This window comes from Typopeltis vanoorti, chromosome 3, assembly GCF_054136105.1.
Source record: "Typopeltis vanoorti isolate ZY-2024b chromosome 3, IOZ_Tvanoo_1.0, whole genome shotgun sequence".
NCBI classification, from domain to species: domain Eukaryota; kingdom Metazoa; phylum Arthropoda; class Arachnida; order Uropygi; family Thelyphonidae; genus Typopeltis; species Typopeltis vanoorti.
The window spans coordinates 9,287,944-9,312,319 of NC_143551.1; the positions used below are offsets into that span (position 1 = coordinate 9,287,944).

The following is a 24,376-nucleotide window of genomic DNA, read 5'->3' on the forward strand; positions in this document are numbered from 1 at the left end:
TAAGTGTTTAAAATGTTGTTTACTAGAACCATTAAGCACTGCACTACCAAGTGGATTACAAGCACTTTTCAACTGAAGGTGAATCTTGTAATATATAGAAACCAGCCAGAAGATCATATACAATATATAGATATTGCAAACATAATTATACAACCTATACTAGTATTAATTCAGTTTCTATGAAGCCAAGTTACTCAGCTGTGACAGGACACTAAGGCTGACATGCTGCAAAAGATGAGATCAATTCATTTTCCTTTTACTGTGAACTAGACAAAGGGATGAATAAACCAAAATCCTTGCTCTGAAGGAGAAACACAGTCTCTTGAATTTTTCGAAAAAAAAAAACAAAATGAAAATGCTACAAAATATCAAACTAAAAATGTTATATATATGTAACCTTCCTTTTTTCTGGAGTCTACTTTTCATTAAACATGTAAACACATGGTATTAGTTTACTACCTAAATTTCAATCTTTTATATCAGACATAACTATACACCTAAACCTCTTTTTACACGATAGATACGTTCCTAAAAATGATGCGTAAATAGAATTCACGTAAAAATAACTACTGACTTCATAAAAAAAGTGAAGATTGGTTCCAAACCTGAAATATAAGCAAATTAATGAAAAAAACAAACATTAAATTCGTTAGGATCATAAGATTTTTATTTACATTTCATGGAGAGCACACATACATATAATGAATTTTAATAACTTTAAAAAAACATTCATTTCAGTTGTTTGCTAATCATGTTATTTTGTGTTTATTGTGTTTTATTATTTCGTGTTTATTGTCAGTTTCTGACAATAAACACGAAAACTTTTGTTTTCGTGAGACTGTAATATCAATAGAACTACTAGATATGGTATTATCATCATCGACTTCCACTTCAACTTGTAGAATTCTTCTTGTCATGTCTTGAACAAAAGTACCACTGGTTGTTTCAGTGAATACGTTCCAGGCAAGAACTCAGTTATTAATCGCTGTGTTGATGCTTTAGATAAGTTGCGATATAATTCTCTGTATGAAGACATTAACAACTTAAGCTCACATGAAAACTTCCCAGCATGTTCTTCATTTGGATCATGTCGGGCAAAAATAATTGCCTAAATTACTGGCCAGTTTAAGACCTTCTTTAATTATATCAGCAGTAAAAGTAGGATTATCTTGATCATTATCATTAACTTCTTCGCTTTCAGGAGTCTCAGAAACAATCTCCACTATTTCGTCTTCGCTAAGAGGTTTATCGATTAACAATTCTTCGATACCTGCCAAAGTAAGATCATCATATCCTTCTCCACCAATTTCACATGCCAAATTTATTATATTGGGGAATTCTGCAGTATGATTGAAGGGAACAGGAGCATTCTCTTTAACACATGCGGGTCGAATAGCTTTCCAGCTTGCATTCATAGTTTCTGGTCTCAATTCAGATAACGATAATCGAACCTGATCAATATTAGAGAGTAGGGTTGAGTTCGAGGTTATATCGTAGTGCAAAGTGTTCGGGCAAGCTCCTGATAAGATAAGTATTATTTTCAGTTATCGTTGATAAAATTAGTTAATATTGCGTAGTTTTGTTTGCCTTGCATATTTTAGTGCGTCTGTTTGTGTGTTTTTGGTGTGTATAACTTATTATTTGATAAAACATGTTGCAATAATTATGGCACCTGTACGAAGGAAAATGGCGGCCAGTAATGATGGTTCGCCATCGTTATCAAAGAACAATAGTATAACAGAAATGAGTCAGTGTACTAGCTGTGAAATGTACGCTTTATGGAGCGCGGTCGGAGTGTGGATAGATGATAATAAAGGATTGAATGTGTGTAGAAAACGTAGGGAGAATGAGGAATTGAAGTGTATTTCGGATCGTAAGTGTGATATTTTTGTCAAACTTCAGAATGAAGAAAATAGCGATATGACAAGAAACGGCAAGGTTGTACATGAGAATTATGAGAGTGTGAATGTAGAAAGTGTGAATGATAGTATAAATGGTTTCTCAGAGAATAAAACAGATGAGATAGATGCATTGAATGAGATCGCGTTGTTGAACGGTGCGATAGAAAGGGCAAAACAGCAGCTAGAGTGCAAGAACAAAAGTCGACTGAATGAACCAACCAATAATAAAAGGTATGACAGGAAAAATAGGCGTATGAATGTGAACATGAACAAAATGAAGGATAGAGTGCTGTATGGAGACTCGTTAGTACGAGGTGTGTTAGTAGAGGATTTGACAAAATTGTACCAACCTGGTGCGACCATAAAGGATGTAACTGAGTCTATTAGAGAGCAAAAGGAAAGGGTGAAAGAAATGATTGTTGTGGCAGGTACGAATGATTTGAAAGGAGATAAAATGGAAATGATAGAAGACCTGAATGAATTGTTTGAGGTAGCAAAAGAAAAGAGTGAGAGAGTTAGAATGATTAGTCTTTTGCCACGGTATGACAGTGAAATGTTTAAAAGGAGGGCCATAATTGCAAATGACTTTATGTGTCGGTTATGTATGATGAGTGGTGTGGAATTTGTGGACGTGTGGAGTGAGTTTGATGGGCGAAAGGATCTATATAAGATGGATGTCTTGCATTTGAATGGTTATGGTGTAAGAAGACTTGAGAAAATATTGCTGAATGTAGTGGATGTGCAAATTCAGGGAAACTAGATTTGTTAAAGGGGGGGGGGAGTAGATATACAGTCCTTAGGGAGGCAGTTGAATGTAAGAATGAATATAATATGCTAGAGCAAATAAGGACAACAAACCAGAGTGGGATAGTTAATATAAGGCATCAAGGTAGGGTTGGTGCTAATGGGGGTCTTAAATTCATGTACACTAATACTAGGAGTATTAGGAACAAGAAGGAAGAGTTTTTGGCCATGGTTGGCACTTCCAGACCACAGGTTATTGGGATTTGTGAAACATGGCTGACTGTAGATGATATAGCCAGTGGGATTGAATGTGATGGGTATAGTGTGTTCAGGAATGACAGAGAGAATAAAATGGGGGGAGGAGTATTGTTGATGATAGCTGATGAGCCACAGCCAAGGAGAACAGAAGTTGAATTGCAGGATAGAGAAAAGAGCACATTTGAGGCCATTTGGTGTGAGATTGTGGCTAGCAGAACTAAATATACAATTGGGTGCTGCTATAGACCAGGTGATGGAAAAGATGGTGGTGACAATATGCACAAGCAAATAGAAGAAATGAGTGGAAGGAGGGTGATTATTATGGGAGATTTCAACTATGGTCGCATTGATTGGAGTGAGGAGGGGACACACGGGAGGAAGGAACTGGATTTTATGCGGTTATTAAGGGATAACTATCTGCGACAGCATGTAATGGAAAATACTAGGGGTCAGAGATGCTTGACCTAGTAATTACATCTGAGGATTTGGCTGTAACAAATATGACCACATTGCCACCAATCGGTGAGAGTGATCATAGGGTCTTGACATGGGAGGTGGCTAAAGGTGTAGAATTTTCAATTAAGACAGGGTACATGTGGAATTATCGGGCTGGAAAGTATGACAAGCTGAGGAGATTGATTGGCTCAGTGCCATGGCATGTAGAACTGCAAGGACTAGAAGTTGATAGTGCATGGGAGGTAGTTAAGAAGTGCTTGCATGAAGCAATGGCTGAATGTATACCTAGAGTCCGAATAATAAATCAAGTAGGGGTTAAATGGATGAATAACACCATTAAGCTTGAGCTGCAAAAAAAGAAACAACTATGGAGGGAATTTAAGGAGAAAGGTGACCGGCAGGCACATGAACGGTATAAAGCGCAGGCCAGAAGGGTGACGAGTGTGGTAAGAAAAGCAAAAAAGGATTACGAAAGAACATTGGCCATGCAGGCTGAAGAGAATCCTAAACAGTTTTTTAGGTATGTAACAAGTAAAAGGAAAAATGTACATGGCAGAATGATTTTAAAGAATGCCGATGGTAGGGAGGTAACTGAATCAGTTGAGATAGCTGAGTTACTGAGTGAGCACTTTGCAAGAATATATCATCCAGGTGGTGACATTGCAGAAACGAATAAACCAGTAGATTATACGGTAATTGTGGTGAATGAAGTAGAGGTGAGTAGTCTATTGCATAACCTCAATGTCAATATATCTGTGGGATTGGATGGTATACCAGCTCGTGTAGTACGAGAAGCAGCTAAAGAATTGTCAGTACCCTTGACCATTTTGTTTAATTTTAGTCTCGGGTCTGGGTTAGTCCCGAGCGGGTGGAAGGAGGGGAAAATAGTTCCACTGCATAAAGGTGGTTCCAAGACTGCTGTTGTAAATTACCGACCGATTAGCATATCAGGAATCATTATCAAGGTCTTGGAGAAATTAGTCAAGAAAAGAATACAGGATTGGATAGATCAAAATGGGATATTGTATGGGGGACAACATGGTTTTGTGAAGGTTAGATCATGCCTCAGTAACTTGCTCACGTTTTATAACAAAGTGACGGCTGAACTGGATAGGGGTAATGGGTTTACAGTGATACTACTGGACCTTGCCAAGGCCTTTGACAGGATACCACATGGAACCCTAATCAGTAAACTGGAGCAGATGGGGATAGATATAGGGTTGGTAAGATGGATAGGAGGGTGGTTGAAGGAGAGATACCAGAGAGTGGTTTATTCAGGAGTGGAGTTAAAAAGACGTCTTGTGACTAGTGGAGTGCTGCAGGGCTCTGTTCTTGGACCACTGCTTTTCAATTTGTTCATCAATGATATTGGAAAGGATTTGAGAGGAAGTGTTCACTTGTTTGCTGATGATGCAAAGTTGGGTAGAGCAATTGTGAGTGCACAGGATGTCAAAATTTTACAGGATGATTTGGATAGTTTGGAGGACTGGGCTAGGAAAAATGGATGTCAGTTTAATGTGGCAAAGTGTAAGGTTATGCACTTTGGGGCGAAAAGAATAGCAGCAGTATATCGCATAGGTGGAACCGTACTCCAGGAGATTGATGAGGCCAGGGATTTGGGAGTACTGGTGGATAGGGAGTTGAAGTTTAGGGGGCACATTGCAAAAGTAACTAAAACAGCTCACCAAATCACTTGGCTTATGAAAAATACTTTAACATGCAGAGAGAAGCAAGTTGTTGTTCCTATGTATCGAGCTTTGATAAGACCCCATCTGGACTTCTGTGCCCAGTTATGGGCACCAGGGTTTCTTCGTGATGGGGAGGAAGTGGAGAGGGTCCAGAGACGAGTGACCAAGATAATAGCAGGTCTGTGGAATGAACCTTATGAGAATAGGTTGAGGATTTGGGGGTTGCAGAAATTGGATGATAGACGAAGGAGGGGTGATATGATTGAGACATTCAAATTACTGAAGGGTTTTTATAAGACTGATCCAGAAGATATTTTTGAAAATATGACTGGTAGTGGGAGGACTAGGGGCCATGCATGGAAGCTGGGCAAGAGCGTGGTTGACAAGGGTGTTAGAGCTAGGTTTTTTACTTGGAGAGTGGTGAATGAGTGGAATAAGCTTCCAGAGTCTGTTGTGGGTGCTACGACCGTGAATGAGTTCAAGGCAAGATATGATAGATACTGTGTAAATGTTGAATAGTTGTTCCAGACATGATGTTAGGGTCTCCCTCGATGAGTCTGTCGACTCCTTGGAGTTTCCCGGAACAATAATAATAATAATAATAATAATAATAATAATAATAATACAATTCATAATTGAAAATTTTTTTCACACATCCATAAATGACAATGTTTCATCATCATTTAACTTGTTCAAAAACGTACTGAAATGTTCATCTGACATAATATGTTTTAAAAGGCGCAATTATGCCCTGATCTAGAAGTTGTAGTAATGATGTGGTATTGGGTAGCAGAAAAAAAAATTGCACGTTTGGGTGTTCTATGGCAGGATGACTGGGTACATTATCAAGAATCAAAAGCACTTTAAATTCGAGACCCTTGTCATTCAAATAGCATCTAACTTCTGGCACAAAATGTTTGTGGAACCACTCAGTGAAAATATCAATGGTCACCCAAGCTTTTTTGTTGGCCATCCAATGTGAACTGGCAATTTTTGAAAATCTACGCCTTTCACTGGCCATGGTCTTAATGATCGATTTATGAGCAGCGGTTTTAACATCCGATCTACTAAAGCATTCGAACAAAATAGGAGTGTTATGCAATCCTTTGCTGCTTTGAATCCACAACAGTTTTTTGCATTTTTGAAACGCAAGTTCTGTTTGGCATTTTTTTTCAGAAAAGGCCGGTTTCATCCATATTCCAATCTTGTTTACGAGTGTAACCTCCATCTTCAATATTTTTGCAAGTTTTTGTGGAAATGCTTTAGCAGCTGTTTCATCAGCAAAAGCCGTTTCACCTTTAATTTTTATATTATGAAGAGCATGTCTTTTAATAAACTTAGCCAGCCAACCATTGCTTGCATGAAATTCATATTTTTTCCTGGATTGAGATGAAGTATCTGGCTGCAGTTTTTTAATCTGTTCATAAAATCTCAATGCTGATTGCTTGATGAATTTCCATCAACTGGCATTCTTTTTTGTACATTATCTTCTATCCACATCACTAAAGCTTTTTTGGCCTTTTCTAGAATAACATCTCTTGTGTATGATGATAATTTCACACTCGATTTTGTACCAGAATATACTGCTTTTCTAATAGCCTCTTCATTTTTCTTTATAGATATGACAGTTGATTCAAGGAGTCCAAAATGCTTACCCACAGCTGTCGCACCTTCCTCAGTTTGAAGACTATCTAAAATTTGAATTTTTATATCCAAGGAAACGGCTTTCCTTTTTTTTTTTTTTTTTTTGGTTATCGGCAACATCATGTGAGGGCTGGATTAAAATCTTCGGTTAATGAAATGAAAGTTTGAAAATTGCATATAGTTTACCATTTATTATTTCTTGGCAAAATTATTAATTTTATAATGTGATTTTTATTTTGATTTCACTTAAAAAATGCAAATGCAAAAAATGCAGTAACTGTGTTATCTACTCAAACACAAAATTCAAACTGCTAAGAACTGTTTTTTTATGCGCAGTCAGTTATGTAATTCGTGGAATTCACGATAAATGAAATTCGTAAGAATTTAGAATTTTCTTAATTGAAACGAGAGTGCAATTCTACAAAATTCTCAGAATTTTCTAGAATTTAGAATTTTCTTAATTGAAATGAGAATGCAATTCTACAAAATTCTCAGAATTTTCTTGAATTATAGATTTTTTTCCTTAGACTTTAGGTTGGTCGCATAAAATTGAATAAAAATTGCATTAAAAAAAATATTTTTGATATCCCAATTCGAGTAAAAAAAAAAAAAAAAAAAGAGGCTCAGGTGTATATAAAAAAAGTAAATAAATAAAAAATTAAAAAAAAAAAAGCCTTCTCATACCATGCTATAATGTATATGCCAAAAATATCATGGTTTATTATATACATAAATCTTAGTTATATTCACCAGTAAAATCAATTGAACTTCTATACTATTTAATTTAAATACATTAATTAAACGTCTACACAAATAATTTATCACGTTATAGTATAATTATACCTGTGGACTATCATCGATGTAAGGATGGATATTCCGCAGGTTACAAAAAAACTACAGTAAATTAATTAATAAAATTAATTACAAATATTTTGTTTCAAGTCACATGAAACATCATCAGTGTTTAAGAAAAAACCAATAGAGTTACAGATCACAATTCCAAAATTTTGAGAATGGTTAAAACCATTGTGATTGAGGCAGATAATGTAATAGGATGTCAGCAATTTTTTTGAATAAACATTCATGTTTATAAATTACTACTATTATTAAGAGAGACCTTCAGGGAGTTAGGAACTCCCTGAAGGTCTCACTCTGCAGGCTCCATATTACCCATATCTGTGATACCTGTTCTTGAATTCATTTCCACTACTTGCACACACAACATCCAATGGCAGTCTATCCCAACCAAACACTACTCTATGAGGGAAAATTTTAGCTCTCATGTTCTTCTTGACAACATTCATTCTCAACTTGCAAGATGTCCTCTCCTCTGTTCCCCACCTTCCATAAAATGAAAAGTTCCATCTACTGGTATCGTATATGATCCTTTCAGAAGTTTGTAAATCTCAATCATATCATCCCTCTTTCTCCTGTTTGTTAGTGTCTGCAGTCTATGAATTCTCAATCTGCCTTCATAATCAGTATTTCACAATCCTCATATCATTTTAACACTCTCCTCTGTACACTCTCTCCACTGTATGAGATTCACCATGAAAACCAGGAGCACAATAGTCCAAGTGAGGTCTTATCAAGGTCTTGTAAAGAGGCAAAATGATATTATCTTTTAGATGTCAAGGTTCATTTCAGCATTGCAATTATCCTTTGCATTGTATTTGGAATCTTTGCTATATGGTCCTTGAACTTTTTTCTATCTACTAAAACTCCAAGATCCTTAGACTGATCAGTTCCCTCTAACATAATCAAACCAATATAATACGAAATTAGATATCTCATCACACCAAAGTATATGACTTTACATTTACTAACATTGAACTGACAGCCATTTTCATAGCCCTGAGTTCCAGTCCATTCAAATCATTCTGGAAGTACTGCATATCAGTCACATTCATGATTACACTGGCTATCTTTGCATCATCAGTAAACAGCTGTATATCTTTTGTTAAATCATTCCCAATATTATTAATGTATAGTTTGAAAAACTATAGACCAAGGAATGATCCTTATGGTGCACTACTGGTTACCTTAAATCTCGCAGACTCACATTTACCATATAACACTTTTTGATATGTGTTCAGTCAACCATCCTCTTATTCATGCTAATATTTTACAATTCAATTCTATATTCTGCAATTTATTCAACAGTCTTCCATGCTATATTCTGTCAAAAGTCTTAGCAAATCTAAAAGGTGTATCATGGTGTATCCATTTCTCTTTTCCAACTTAATGGTATTATTATTATAAAATGGAGGGCAAAGTCTGACTGTCACCTCCTTGTGGTGCCCTCTGGATGATCTAACGTCAGCAGCATTTCTTTTTTTCCTGTCATGGAGACAAATTTCAGTGATTATACCTATGCTACCACGTGCAGGGCAGCCAACATGACTGCCCTTCCCCTGCTCTTGATTTGGAAATGATGTCAGAGTTGAGAAACGAGCAAATCATTCCACCCATTACAAAAAAACATTAATATCATTCAATGTAATTTAAATGGTATTGTTACTCCAGCAAGCAAAGAAAAACTAAACGAACTATTACTACTAGCTGACAAACATGATGCTGATATTATCTGCATCCAGGAAACCAAACTTCGACAAACCAGCAGATCAAACATTAAAAACTATGATATCATATGACAAGATAGACCTACTGACCAAAATGGAGGAGGGCTTCTGACACTAATCCGAAACTTGTCACATAAAGTTGTTGAGCTATTCTGACACTAATCCGAAACTTGTCACATAAAGTTGTTGAGCTAGACATAGCAACAGAAGGAACCGAAATACAAGGAATCCAAATACTGGAACCAAGTAAAGAGCCATTAAACATATTCAATTGTTATCATCCTCCTGACAAACCTGGACCAAATCTTTCCAGTCTATCCCATCTCATTGAAGAAAACTCCATTACCTTAGGAGACATGAATAGCAAACACCTGTTATGGGGTTCTAAGGAAATAAACCCAAGAGGAGAAAACCTGAGTAATTTCTTAGATGAAACAGGACTAATAACTCTCAACAGTGGAGAACCCACTTATCTGTCTCATTCTTAAGGTACAAAAGATGCCCTAAATATTACTGTGGTGTCTCCAAATCTTAACAACAAAGCTATTTGATCTGTTTTGGAACCAGTAGGAAGCGACCATACCCCAATATTAATCAATCTGAACCCAAAAATGACTAGACCCATCCAAAAAAGAAAATATCATTGGAACTTACAGAAGGCAAATTGGGAGAAATACAAGGATGAAGTAAGTAAAATGGATCACACATACCATGATGACTTAGACAAAGACTACATAACTTGGAAGAATACTATCCTAAATGCAGCAAAGAAAAGTATCCCAAAGGGCTACAGGAGAAAAGTTATTTCAAATTACACAAACTTTCACCAGGAACTCCAGTAAAATAACTAAACAAAATGAATTATTTATAATCTTAAAAATTGGAAGCTCTCCAGAAACCAGGATCGAGTACAACAAGATAAATGCTGAAATTAAACGAAAATATAATATATTACAAAGAACTAGGTGGCAAGAATTTTGCCACAGCTTAAATCCAAACACTTCAGATACCAAACTTTGGAAACTGACTGCTAATTTACAAAGAGACCTACCAAGGCCAGAGATTAACACACTAAAAGATCCAGATGGAAATATCAAAATAGGAGACAGGGAAGTCACAAATACATTGGCCTTTCATTTTCAAAATATAACTAGAGATGAATACTAGGAAAGACCATCGAATATCAAAACAGGCTTGACAGGAGTAAAATTTCACCGCTGCAAATTCCCCAAAATATAAAATCAAATTATTCTGGGATCTATTTACAATCTCTGAATTGAGAGATGCCTTGGAGAGACTAGATATAAATAAATCATGTAAACCAGATAATATACAAGGAATTATGATCAAACATCTTCCTTCCCTAGCCCTAGATTGGCTACTTTGCCTACACAAAATAACCTAAAACAAGGAAAAGCTCCAAAAGACTGGAAGACAACCACAATCACACCAATCTTAAAGCCTAACAAACCTCAAGACCAACCAGGAAGTTATAGACAAATTTCACTGACTTCAATACCACGCAAACTGACGGAAAAAATGATACTCCAATGTTTGAATTACTATCTAAACAAATATAGTATACTACCACATTATCAGGCTGCCTTTAGAAGAAAATCACTCAACAACTGATGAACTTTTCTACTTAACCCAGACAATTCAAGATAACTTCCAGACCAAACCTACCAAATCCACCATTGCAGCTTTTATAGATTTTAGCAATGCCTTTGACAAGATGTGGAGGCAGAAACTCTTCTCCAAACTTTGTCATATTGGAATAGAAGGGAAAATTCTAAACTGGATTTATGACTTTCTAAGAAATAGAACAATTGGAGTTAGAATAAATAATACTTTTTCCAAGAAAGTGAAAACAAGACAGGGACTCCCTCAAGGCAGCATTTTGAGCCCACTTCTTTTTTTCCCATCTACTTAAACGACTTAGATAAAAATATAAATAAACAAAGATAGATATGTTTGCTGATGGCATGGTCCTATTCTCAGCTCACAAGAACCTAGAAACAGCAGAAGATCACTTAAACAAAGCCATTGAAAGTTAAACACTTAAACAAAGCCATTTATCTACATACTGTGAAAACCAAAAAATCAAAATTAACCCTACTAAATCAGAAATTTGTGTATTTACCATTAATAACTACCTCAGAAAGTGGATACCAAAGATTATGCTAAACAGTCAACTAATTACTATTAATGAAAAACCCAAATACCTTGGAGTTACTCTGGATCCATCACTAAGCTTCAATAAACATATCAACAATGTTGCAGTCACAGCAAAAAAGAAGACTAAATATCATGAAAAGTACCTTAGGAAAAGAGTGGGGAGCTGATGATAAAACCTTAAAAGTCACATACACCTCTATTATCTGACCCATAATGGAATATGCTTCACCTATCTGGATGCAAACATCACAAGCCAGTTTAGAAGAGCTTATAAAAATTCAAGTTAAAAAAAAAATGCAGCTAGAATCGTATGTGGACTAAGGAATATAACTCCTGGAAAAATAGCAGAATTCAAATCCAACTTGTTCCTTTAAAAAATTAGGTGGCAAGAAAATCTTACTAAATTTGTAGAAAAAAGAGCCAACCTTGCACATCACAGAACAAATGAACTTTTTAAAAATTGGCAACCAACAAACAGAATAAAGAAAAAATCAGCAATGCATCAAATGATGAAAAATAAAATTCCCTTGGATTGTCCAAATAAAATAACCAACTACCCAGCATTTCCTCCAATTCAAGACAGGAAAAATATAGTTATCAACATTAATAGGGAAACATGAGAAAAAAAGTCTAGAAAACCTTGAGATCATTAGCTCTTTCAAAAATAATGGATTATGGTTTAGAGGTGGAGGAGGAGAGTGTGTTCCAAATACTAAGTACTCTGGATCAGTAAAGCTGTGGGACTGGATGGTATTTCACCATCCAGTTCCACAGTTCTTTAGCACATTCACTCAAAACCTGTGGTTTTGAGTGAATGTGCTAAAGAACTGACAGCTCCCTTGACATGGCTTTTAAATGAAAGTCTGGCTACAGGAAAGGTGCCCAGGGAATGGAAGGAAGATAAAACAGTGCCATTGCATGAGAGGTAGCAGAAGTGTCTAATTATAGGCCAGTTTGGGTGTCATCAGTAGTTGTTAAGAGTTTGGAGAAATTAGTGAGGGACCATATACAGCATTGGGCAGGTGAGGGTAATGTTATCTGTGAGAGTCAACATGGATTTGTTAAGGTGTGTGCTTGTTTTAGTAATATGCTAGCCTTTTATAATAAAGTTGCAAGAGCGGTAGATGAGGAAAAGGCATATACTGCTAATTTCTTGGATTTAGCGAAGGCATTTGACAGGGTGCCACATGATAAGCTGATATTTAAGTTGCAGTACATGGGTTCGGATGTCAGGTTCTAAAATGGATTCAGGATTGGCTGTCCGATAGGTATCAGAGAGTTGTGTATGGTGGGACAGTTTCAAGGAGGCAGGAGGTTACAAGTAGGGTCCCACAGGGCTCAGTACTGGGATTATATTGTTTAACCTTAATATCAATGACATTGTCAGTAGATTGCAGAGGAATAATCAGTTGTTTGCAAATGATGTGAAGCTGGGAAGGGTTATTAGTAATAATGCAGATGTGGTAGCCCTGCAAGAGGATTTAAATAAGCTAGAGAGATGAGCAAATGAATGGGGATGTCAGCTTAATGCAGCAAAATGTAAGGTCTTGAGGTTTAGGACACACTGAGGGACACTGCATACTCTATTGGAGGAGTTGTACTGGAGGAAGTAGGAAAGACAAGAGATCTGGGGTTGATGAATAATAGAAACTTAAAATTCAGGGGACATATTGCAAAGGTGGTGAAGGATTGCTGCAATAATGAGAAGGATGCTGACCTGCAGAGATAAAAGAGTTATCATTCCGTTGTATAAGACCCTAATCAGACCACACTTAGACTATTGTTCTCAGATTTGGTCCCCAGGATTTAAAGGGGATAAATTAACTGTGGAAAGGGTACAGAGGCAGATCACAAAGATGGTTTCAGGACTGTATAATGTTAGTTATGAGGATCAGCTGAGGGAATGTGGACTGCAGAGTTTGGTGGATAGAAGAAAGAGAGGCGATATGATTCTTCTTCTTCCATCTAAGATGAGTTCAGTCTTCTCTATTCCTTGCTGTACGAAAAAGTTCCTTATATGTTCTGCATCCCGTGATGTTCTTTATTAATTTCAGCCAGGTAATTCTTGGTCTTCCAGTCTTCTTTTTTCAGTTGGAAAAGTACTGATCAGGATATTAGGAAGTCTGTTTGCGTCCATGCGTACAGTGTGGCCAAGCCATCTCAATTTTTATTTTCCAATTTTTTTCTATTATTGTATACAATATAATAATAGAAAAAATTTTTATATATACTTCTTGTCTGACTGTGCTGTTTGTTTTCTTTTCTATCCAACTTGTTCTATTTATTTTTCTTATGCATTTCATTTCAAATGCCAGCATTTTTTTTCTCCTCTCTTTTCTTAACTGTCCATGCTTCTGCTCCATAGATGACTGTTGGTATAATTACTGATTCATATAATTTGATTTTGGCTTGCTTCTTGTTTGTTTTCCAGATTTTCTGTAATTTTACCATGGTGGTCCATCCTATCACCATTCTGTGTTTGATTGTTTTGAATTCATCCATTGTTTCTGTTAGTTTTGATCCAAGATATATGAAGTTGTCTACTTGTTCTCCATTTAGGGTGGCTGAAATGGTTCTGTTCCTCCCTATTTTCATCACTTTTGTATATTTATTGTCATGTCATATGTTTCACAGGTTTCATTTAGCTTGTTTATCAACCTTTGTAGTTCATTTGGGATTCTTGCAATAAGGACGAGATCTGCATATTTGATATTATTTATGTTTAAATCATTGGCATTGATTCCAGGCTCATTGTCTATTGCCTTCTTTACAACTTCTTCTAGATATATGTTGAATAGGCATGGGGATAATGGGTATCCTTGCATTACTCCTTTTTGGATCTCTATGGGTTCTGTGTTGAGTGTGTCCTTTTCAATTATTGCATTTGTATTAGAGTAATATTTTATCAGAAACTATATTATATATTTGTTTATTGCTTTTTCTAGTAGAACTTTAAGAAGGATTTCTCTGTTGATGCTATCAAAAGCTTATTTAAAGTCCACAAAACAACAATATAGTTCTTTATGGTCTTCCCAGCTGAGCTCTGCCAGTTGGTGCAATGTGAAAATCTGGTCTACTGTTGAATAGGTTCCTTGGAAACCAGCTTGTTCTATGAAGAACTGATATGCCTATCAGTTCTTCATAGGTGTATTTTGTATAATTCTTACGAATATTTTATAGGTGTGGGAGAGTAAATTGATTGGTCTGTAATTTCTGCAGCCTCTTTTGTCTCCTTTCTTGTATATTGGAATGATCTTTCCAGTTCTCCAGTCATATGGGATCTCTCCTGTTTGTAGTATTTTATTGAATAGGTTGTTAAATATTCTATTGATGTGCTGCGTCCATATGACCAAGTAGGGATAGTAGCAATGCCTGGTGCTTTGTTTTTCATCTGTTTTATTGCGTATCTAACTTCTTGTAAAATTTTTGGGTGGTCATTATTTTCTTCTATAGTTGGCATTGTAATTTTGTTTCCTTGGTGAAAGATAGACTTAAAATGGTTTGACCAGATTTTTCCTATATCTTCAATATTCCCAGTTTCAATCATCTTGTTGTTTATCATTGTTACTGCTTTTGCTGAGAATTCCTTTGTAATTTCTCTTATAGTGTCATGGAAGACTTTTAGGTTGTTTTTGTTGGTATGCTTCTTGCTTCTTGACATTTCTTAGCTTTTTCTTCTAACCATTTTTCTTTGGCTTTTTTGCATAGGTTGTCAACTTTATTTTTTAGTGCTCTGTATTTTTCTCTATTCTCTTCATTGTTGTTAGTTTACAGTATCATGGCCTCTCTTTTCTCTTCTATTGTAGCTACGATTTCTTGGGTTATCCACTGTTTGTTTATTTTGGGTTTGGTACTATAGTGTCTTTTGCAACTGATGACACTGTTTCTTTTCCTTCTTCCAAGTATTTTCTGCTGTTCTGGAAGATGGAGGGTTTTAATTTCAAGCACTTCTGCTTGAGTTATCTTTTAGTTTTGATAGGTTGATGTTTTCTTCTTTTCTGATATTGTTTTTCCTGTTGAATTTTATCTTCACTTCGGCAGTTAATATTTTGTGGTCAGTATAGAAATCAAAGCTTCTTAATGTTCGTACATTATTTACTGATCTTTTCCATTGTTTGTTTATGATTGATATATGGTTGATATGATCGAGACTTTTAAACTGTTCAGAGGTGATTACAGGGTTGACACTGGGGAGTTCTTTCGCTTGGTGAACAGCGGGAAGAGTGTTGACAAGGGCCATCCCTGGAAGTTACGAAAGGAAGATGTGAGCAGGAGGGTGAGGAGTGGTTCCTTTACATGGAAGGTTGCTGAACAGTGGAATGCATTGCCTAATAGTGGTCAGAGCAAGAATGGTCAATGAGTTTAAGGAGTGGTATGACAGACTGTGTTTCCTAGGAGGGACCTCGATGAGTCTTCATAGACTGTGTTTCCTAGGAAGGACCTCCCACGATGAGTTTTTTGACTCCATGGAGTCCTGAATAATAATAATAATAATATTTGTAATTAATTTGAATGTATTCAAGTTTTGCTGTGGTTTATATATTTCTTTACTTTATCACATATTAAACTAGTTATCTGTATTCCTTTTAATACCTATTTAAATATTCAGTTACCTGAGTTCGCATTTTATCTGCACCCAACCAGGACTACTGATGAATGACCATGGATAGTACCATTTCTGAACAACAGGTAAGCATGAACAAAGAACTTCAAACCACAAGTGAAGTACTTGCTCACTGTAAAAGATCATAAAAACAATTATTTTCATGTCTATGGGCAATTATTAGCAATATCACCTCATCTTACTGGTAGCAGATTCTGAAATTCCCTCAAAGCTATCAATGATAACATCTAGAATTATGTTTTACAGGCTAGTGTCCTTCCCAATGAGCATAAAAGAAGAGAGATGTAGTATATTATGACTGATAATAATTATATTATTGTTTACATCCTTATTATCTAAGCATAAGGTAACAAAAGTTTGCACATCAAACATCTTCACCTGTATGTAGAGGTTTAAGTACTGTGAGGACATCATATTGGAGGCTTAATGGATTGTATACAGCACTCAGAGAGGATTAAAACAGAATTTAATACTTTCTATATATTTCGTCTCAGTAAATGAGACATCTTTAGGGATTACAAAAAAAACTAATGTAACATCAAAAACAAATAGTACACAATACTAAGCCCAACCATGTGGGTGACACTAAAGTCACCCACATGGTTTGGGTGACTTTAGTGTCACCCACACTAAAGTGCCTAGTGTGGGTGGCGCGCCCTCTAAGGGCAGTTGTAGGTGGCCTGGAATGTAAAGTGGGACCTCTGATGATAAGCATTTCCCAAATCTTAGGGAGCTTAATGCAACCATATTTGTTAAGATTTGGTTGATTCCTGAGAGCTGCTGCTGATTCTAAGAATAGTCTATCTTTTTTGAATTTGCTGTGGTGGAGCATGGTGGTTTTTTTCCATGAGATCCTGTGGGCTGTATCCAAGACATGGTCAGCCAAGCCATGGTTGGCTGACCATGACCATGACCATAGTTATGTTTGCGGATGTATGACTTATGTTCCTCCAGACGGATAGTGGCTGATCTGCTGTCTTTCCAAAGTATGCCAGTTTACATGAACAGGGTACTTTATAGACTCCAGGCACTGAGAGAGGAGGGAGCTGATCTTTTGTAGAGCGGATAATGGTAGCAAGTTTGCGGTGGGGCTTGAATGCTATGTGCAAGTTGTACTTTTTTAAAATCTTGGCTATTTTTCTGGATGTGCCATGGATGTAGGGTATGGTGATGGCATTTCTAAACTCTTTCTGAAGAGAAGACCGAGGAGAGGGGGAGGACCTGATTATTTTTTTAATACTGTGATCACTGTAACCATTGGAGAGGAAAGTGCTGTGTATGTGGTCAAGCTCTGTTGTAAGGGTGGTTCCACTGGAGCAAAGATCGTGGGCTCTCTTGGTAAGAGTTTTAATAATGACATATTGTTGAGCGGGGTGGTGGTGGGAGAGTTTGTGAATGTATCTGCCTGTGTGTGTGGGTTTTCTATATACAGTGAAGGAAAGTGTACCGTTGGGAAGGCATGTAACTAAGGTGTCTAGGAAGGGTAAACAATTGTTCTTTTCCTTTTCCATTGTAAACTGGATTCTTGGATGTAGGCTGTTGAGGTGACAGAGGAAAGAGTCTAATGTGTCTGGGCCATGAGGCCAAATAGAGAACACAACGTCTACATATCTTAGCCAGATAGAAGGTTTGAGTGGGGCTGAGTCTATGGCTCGTTTTTCAAATTCTTCCATATAAAAATTGGCAAGAGGGAGTGAGAGGGGAGAACCCAAAGCAGTTCCCTCTATCTGCTTGTAGATTTTGTTCTTCCAAGAAAAATAACCAGAATTGATGGCAAAGGAAAAGAGATCTAAGATGTCTGAAGGAAAAACGTTTTTTAAGAGTGTTAATGTATCAATTAAGGGAATATTGGTAAACAATGAGGAGATTTTAAAGCTTACCAATATGTCTGTGTTATTTAAGGTTAGATTTTCCATGAGGGATTTAAAAGGGGTAGAGTTTTTTATATAGGATGTGGAAAGTCCAGTGATGGGGGTCATAGAGCTGGCCAGCTGTTTTGACAGCTTGTAGCAAGGTGCGTTAGTGGCATCTACTATAGGTCTTAGTGGGGAATTAGGTTTATGGATTTTTGGTAAACTGTATATTCGGAGAAGGGAGGGTTGAGTTTTTTGTGATTTCTGGGGGACAGGAAGACACTTTTTTTAAGTAAATTATTTAATTTTTTAACTTGTGTTTTTTTGGGGTCATGTTCTAGCGGGGTGTAGGTAGAGCAATCTCGGAGGATAATCCCCATTTTCCGATTGTATTCCGTGGTATTAAGAACGACAGTGGCATAACCCTTATCTGCTCTGGTGATGACGATACTTTTTTTCTTTTTGTAATTTCATGAGAGCAGTGCATTGGGCGGACGATAAATTACTTTTTGGAGGTGGAGACTGGGCAAGGATGTTGGCGACATCAAGTCTGATGCTATATGCTATCCTCTGGCACTAAGCAACAGATACCGTGTTCGACATTGGACATCACATCAAGTACCGGCACTTCTTTTGGAGTGACCGCGAAACTGTGGCCGAGGCTTAGGACACTGACGGCATCATTGTTGAGCCTTTTGGACGATAAGTTCACTACCGTCTGGAGCGGTTGAATTTGCGGTTGCGGTTTGGATTTAACCAGGTTGTTAAATTTCTTGATATGTTTATTTTTTATTTTTTGAAATTCTTTCTGTGCGGAAGCTTCCGCACAGAAAGAGTTTAGAAATGACATCACCATACCCTACATCCGTGGCACATCCGAAAAAATAGCCAAGATTTTAAAAAAGTACAACCTACGCACAGCATTTAAGCCCCACTGCAAACTTGTGACCCTTATCTGCTCTACAAAAGATCAGCACCCTACTCTCTCAGTGCATGGAGTCTATAAAGTACCCTTTTCATGTAAACTGGCATACTTTGGAAAGACAGGCAGATCAGCCGCTATCTGTCTGGAGGAACATAAGTCATACATCTGCAAACATAACTATGGTCAGTCTGGCTTGGCTGACCATGTCTTGGATACAACCCACAGGATCTCATGGAAAAAAACCACCATTCTCCACCACAGCAAATTCAAAAAAGATAGACTATTCTTAGAATCAGCAGCAGCTCTCAGGAATCAACCAAATCTCAACAAATATGGTTGCATTAAGCTTCCTACGATTTGGGAAACGCTTATCATCAGAGGTCCCACTTTACATTCAAGGCTACCTACAACTGCCCTTAGAAGGCGCTCCACCTAGATAGGACTTTAGTGTCACCCACGTGGTTTGGCTTAGTATTGTGTGTTATTTGTTTTTGACGTTACATTAGTTTTTCTGTAATCTCTGAAGATGTCTCATTTACTGAGACGAAATATATAGGAAGTATTAAATTCTGTTTTAATCCTTTCTGAGTGCTGTATACAATCCATTAAGCCTCCAATATGAAACATCGTCACAACACAACTATCTGGATATAGAGAGAGCATGTGACTTCACATGAAGTTGTTTTTGTAGTGAAAAACAAACACACAGCACATTCTTTCTCACTTCATTTCATGCACACTAACTTTTATCAGGTCTCATTAATGAGAGCTAGATATGCACAGATTAAACTACCTTGATGGCAGAAGTCATACTTCTCCATATACAAGTAGCAAAATGGTATACTAGCATATTACAATACTCTGCATTAGACATACAATTTTTTTTTTATGTGGCTCCCACCTATGAAAGGTTGATTCATGAACCTATAGTACATTCATTCCATGGGTGGGGTAAGGTTTTTATTTATTTTTTTCTATTTTTTTTTACCAGGCCAAGAAACCATGCTCTAGAGACCAAATTGGAACATGGAACTTTTTCTTGCCACACCAGGCCTCCAACAAGTGGTGGTCTCACACTGAGTGATGAAATCCATCTCTCACTTTAGGTGGGAGATGGATTTAATTTCATTATGGATTTGATAAAATCATTATCCCAATATGTTTGCTTACACTTGATATTTTATAAGAATATTTTATTCTTATCATAAAATAAAAAGAAGAAACTTACTACAAGTAGATCTAATTTACATGTAGAATAATATTACAGTGATATACTATATTATTATGGTACAAGTAAGTAAGCATGGAAACTCATTTTCTGATATATGAATCAGTAATGAATGAAAATTTGTAACACATACAGTAGTAAACAAATCCAAACAAGCAGAATTTTTGTCAAGTGTTTGGTTTGGTTTTTGTTTCAGTTCACAATAATTTTGGTTTCAGTTTACTATTTTTGATTTTGGTTGAGTGCTGCATGTTTTAACTGTCTCCTCAATGTTTATTAATAGTGTTGTGCATTTTTAATAGTGTAAACAAGTTGACATTCATAGTGTTTTATTCATTTTGTGTAGCTATAAAATGAATACATCTTCAGAAAGCATTCAAAAATTTGTACTCTTTCTCAGCACACATCCATGACTCAAAGACATATTGCCAATGAGTGTAGTGTTGGTTTGGGTACTGCTGATGCAATTTTAAAGCGGTTTAGGAAGACTGGTACCTGTTCTCCTGAAAAAATGGAAAAGTGGGAGACAAAACGAAAATCACACTTACTCAAGATTGTTTACTAGATAGGAAAAGGAAAATGAATCCAAGATTATCGGCTGTAGACTTAAATAGAGACTTGGCAGCTAGTGTGATTAATGTTTCTGATATGACAGTCCATCAAAGATTGTTGGAAGTAGGGAAGACTACCCACAGACCAAAAAAGAAACAACTGGTGACGAAGGCTATGTAGAAAAAGAGACCCCAATGGGCAAAAGTGTACACAGATTGGACTATTGAGAAGTAGAAAAAGGTCACATTCTCAGATGTGAGCCATCTCTTTGTCCAAGGAGAGTGCGTATCCTATATTTGCAAATCAGTGGCTGAAAAGACTTCTCTTGCCCGCCTTCAACAAGCTCCTAAACACTCAGCTAAAAAAATGTTCTGAAGTTATTTTACACATGACGGTCCAGGATCACTTGTACCTGGTGATAGTATAATGAAAAGTGACCAATACATAAAAATATTGGAGAAAAGATTGGTCCCACAGATTAAGAAAGACAAAGAACTCATCTTTCAACAGGAACTCACTCTATGCCACGCTTCAAAAAAAGTGAAAGAGTTCCTCAAAAACCACAACATCCAATTGCTTCAGTGCCATGTAACTCTCCTTACATTAACCCATTAGAAAATTTGCACACCATAATGAAAAATAGACTTCTTTGTATCATAATTAAATTATGATACAAAGGATAATTAATACAATCCATTATAAAAGTATAGTTTCAAGATGCAGAAATAAGAAAAATGTGTTCTACGTTGGTGGAGTCCATGCCTAAGCAAATTAATGAACTTATTAGGAACAGAGGAGCGCACATAAATAATTAGATACAGTTGGAGTTTAATTTTTGTACTTATTTTCTTGCAAAATTAAAACATTAAAATGTAAGTGTTCAGATTAATTTGTTCACTACTGTATCTGTGCATGGTAGCACAATATATACAGTTATAGGTCAAAAGTATTAACAGTAGCACATGCAACTATCATCATGAAAATATTATAACCTCATAACAATAAAGTTTTGAATACTACCAATAATCAATACAGTTTATTAATATTATGAGAAACATACAGCTGTACGAATGCCTAGTACTCTGGAATAGTATTGCTGGTAATTTTATTACTGGTAATAAAATTACCAGTAATACTATTATTTGATGAGAAAAATTATTATTATTATTCAGGCCTCCATTTAGTCAAGAGACTCATCGCAGGAGGTCCTTCCTAGGAAACACAAAGCCTATCATACCATTCCTTGAACTCATTGACGACCCTCCACCCAAAGAAACCACTCCTCATCCTCTTGCTCACAGATTGCTTTCGTAACTTTCAGAAATGGATCTTTGTCATCATTCCTTCCCACTGTTCCATCAAGTGAAAGAACTCCCCAGTGTCAACCCTGTAACTGCCTCTCAACAGTTTAGAGGTCTCGATCATATCACCTCTCCTTCTTTTATCCACAAAACTCTGCAGTCCACATTCACTTAGCCAATCCTCATAACTAACATTATACAGTCCTGAAACCATCTTTGTTATCTGCCTCCATACCCTTTGCACAGTTAATTTATCCCCTTTCAAATTCTGGGGATCAAATTTGAGAACAATAGTCTAAATGTTGTCTCATCAGGGTCTTATATAACAGAATGATAACTCTTATTTCTGCAGGTCAGCATCCTTCTCGTTACTGCAGCAATCCTCTGGGTTACCTTCACCATCTTTGCAATATGCTCCCTGAATTTCAGTTTTCTATCAATCATCACCCCCCCCCCAGATCTCTTATCTCCCCTACTTCCTCGAGTACAGCTCCTCCAATCGAGTATGCAGCCTCCCATCGATGTATCCCAAACTTCAAGACTTTACATTTTGCTGCATTAAACCAACATCCCCATTCATTTGCCCATCTGTCTAGTTTATTCAAATCCTCTTGCAGGGCTACCACATCTGTACTATTACTAAATTACTAATAACCCTTCCCAGCTTCACATCATCTGCAAACAACTGAATATACCTTTGCAATCCATCGACAATGTCGTTGATATAAAGGTTAAACAATAGAGGTCCCAGTGCTGAGCCCTGTGGAACCCCACTTGTAACCTTCTGCTTCCTTGATATTGCCCTGCCATACACAACTCTCTGATACCTATCAGACAGCCAATCGTGAATCCAGTTGACTAACCCAATATCTAAACCCATGTGCAACTTAAGTATCAGCTTATCGTGTGCACCCAGTCAAATACCTTTGTAAAATCCAAAAAAATGGCAGTATATGCCTTTCCCTCATCAACTGCTCTTGTCACTTTATTATAAAAGACAATCATATTACTAAAGCAAGAGTACCCCCCTTAACAAATCCATGTTGATTTTCACAGATAACATTACCCTCACCTGCACAACGCTGTATATGGTCCCTCACTAATTTCTCCAAGACCTCAACAACTGCTGATGACACACAAACTGGCTTATAATTAGACACTTCCAGTCTGCTACCCTCCTTATGCAATGACACCATCTTACCTTTCTTCCATTCCTTCCTTCCAATATATTCAAAGGCTGTCCATTTTTCTTCTAATGTTTGTTTTTGTCTTTTATTGTTTCCTGTTTATATAACATTCTTTTCTGGTATAGATTATCTTACTTTTTTCCTGGTGTAATTCTATCCTACATTTTGTTTTTCTCCGTATATTATGTTTTCTTTTATTCTCTGGTGTCTCCACTAGTTTTCTTTTTGTCATTTCCAATACCTGCTGATGTTAGAGATCTTACACAGTCATTCTTTCTGGCATGATTTCTCTATTTTGATTTCTCTATCATGATCGAGAGTATGTGGACTACAGATGATGGTAAGCAGAAAAAGCAGTGGTGTGATAGAGAGATCTATAAACTCCTGAAAGGAAATTACAGGATATTGACTGATGAAAATTTTCATTATATTTAAGATGAGCCTAGGAGCCTAGAAGAGAATGGGATATCACTGGAAGTTCAGTTTGTGAGCAGTTTAGAAAAGGATGAGAAATAGATTTTTCTCTCACAGACAAGCAAGTGGAACAGATTGCCTACTGAAGGGTCGAGTGCAACCAGCAAGAACAAGTTTAAGAAAAGATATGACAGCTGGTGAGATGTGTCTCCCTTAATGAGTCCCTGACTGCCTGCAAATCTGTTAATAATAATCATCAATCATCATTAATTTCTTGATCTGTACCCTCCAGTAGTTACAGGTTACTATAATAGCACTACATGATTAAGTTTACATTATTACAAATCTCCTGTTAACAATTTACTTCCATATCAATTTATGATTTTTCATCACTCCAATATTCTCATATGTTATATTCCTGTCTTCTAGGGTGCTTCTGGCTACATCAATCAACCCAGATTTCAGTTTTGCTCTGGGTCTTTTTACTGCCATATTAGTGAGAAACAATGTCAAGTTCCTTCCTTCCTCCCTAACATCTTCATTTTTAATCTGATTCAGCCATTCATCAGATGCTATCTGTTTACTACCCTAATTTTTCTTTGCACTTTCACATATGTGGTCTCCAGTCTTTGATGAACTGTATTATTTCTAACCCAACTCTCAAATTCATACGTTAAAATTGGTTTGAACATTGTATACTGCTCATTTAGTATTTTGACTAATTTCTCTCTTACTCCTTACACCAATTTCTATTTCCTTATTTAATTTGCGCTTTCACTAAAAATGATGCCTAAATGGCCTGTAGAACAAATAAAATGAAATATTTTATTTGTTCTACAGG

The 24,376-nt window shown here is 36.5% G+C and overlaps 1 protein-coding gene across 1 annotated transcript in view; it reads right to left on the reverse strand.

Moving 5' to 3' along the window:
* The window catches only part of LOC150107901 (small G protein signaling modulator 3 homolog), a 231,624-nt gene that overhangs the window by 16,394 nt on the left and 190,854 nt on the right, over positions 1-24,376 (reverse strand). Inside the window, exon 18 of the mRNA XM_090415425.1 lies at positions 16,065-16,187. Coding sequence (XP_090271551.1) covers positions 16,065-16,187 — 123 coding nt within the window. The remainder of the gene's footprint in view (positions 1-16,064; positions 16,188-24,376) is intronic.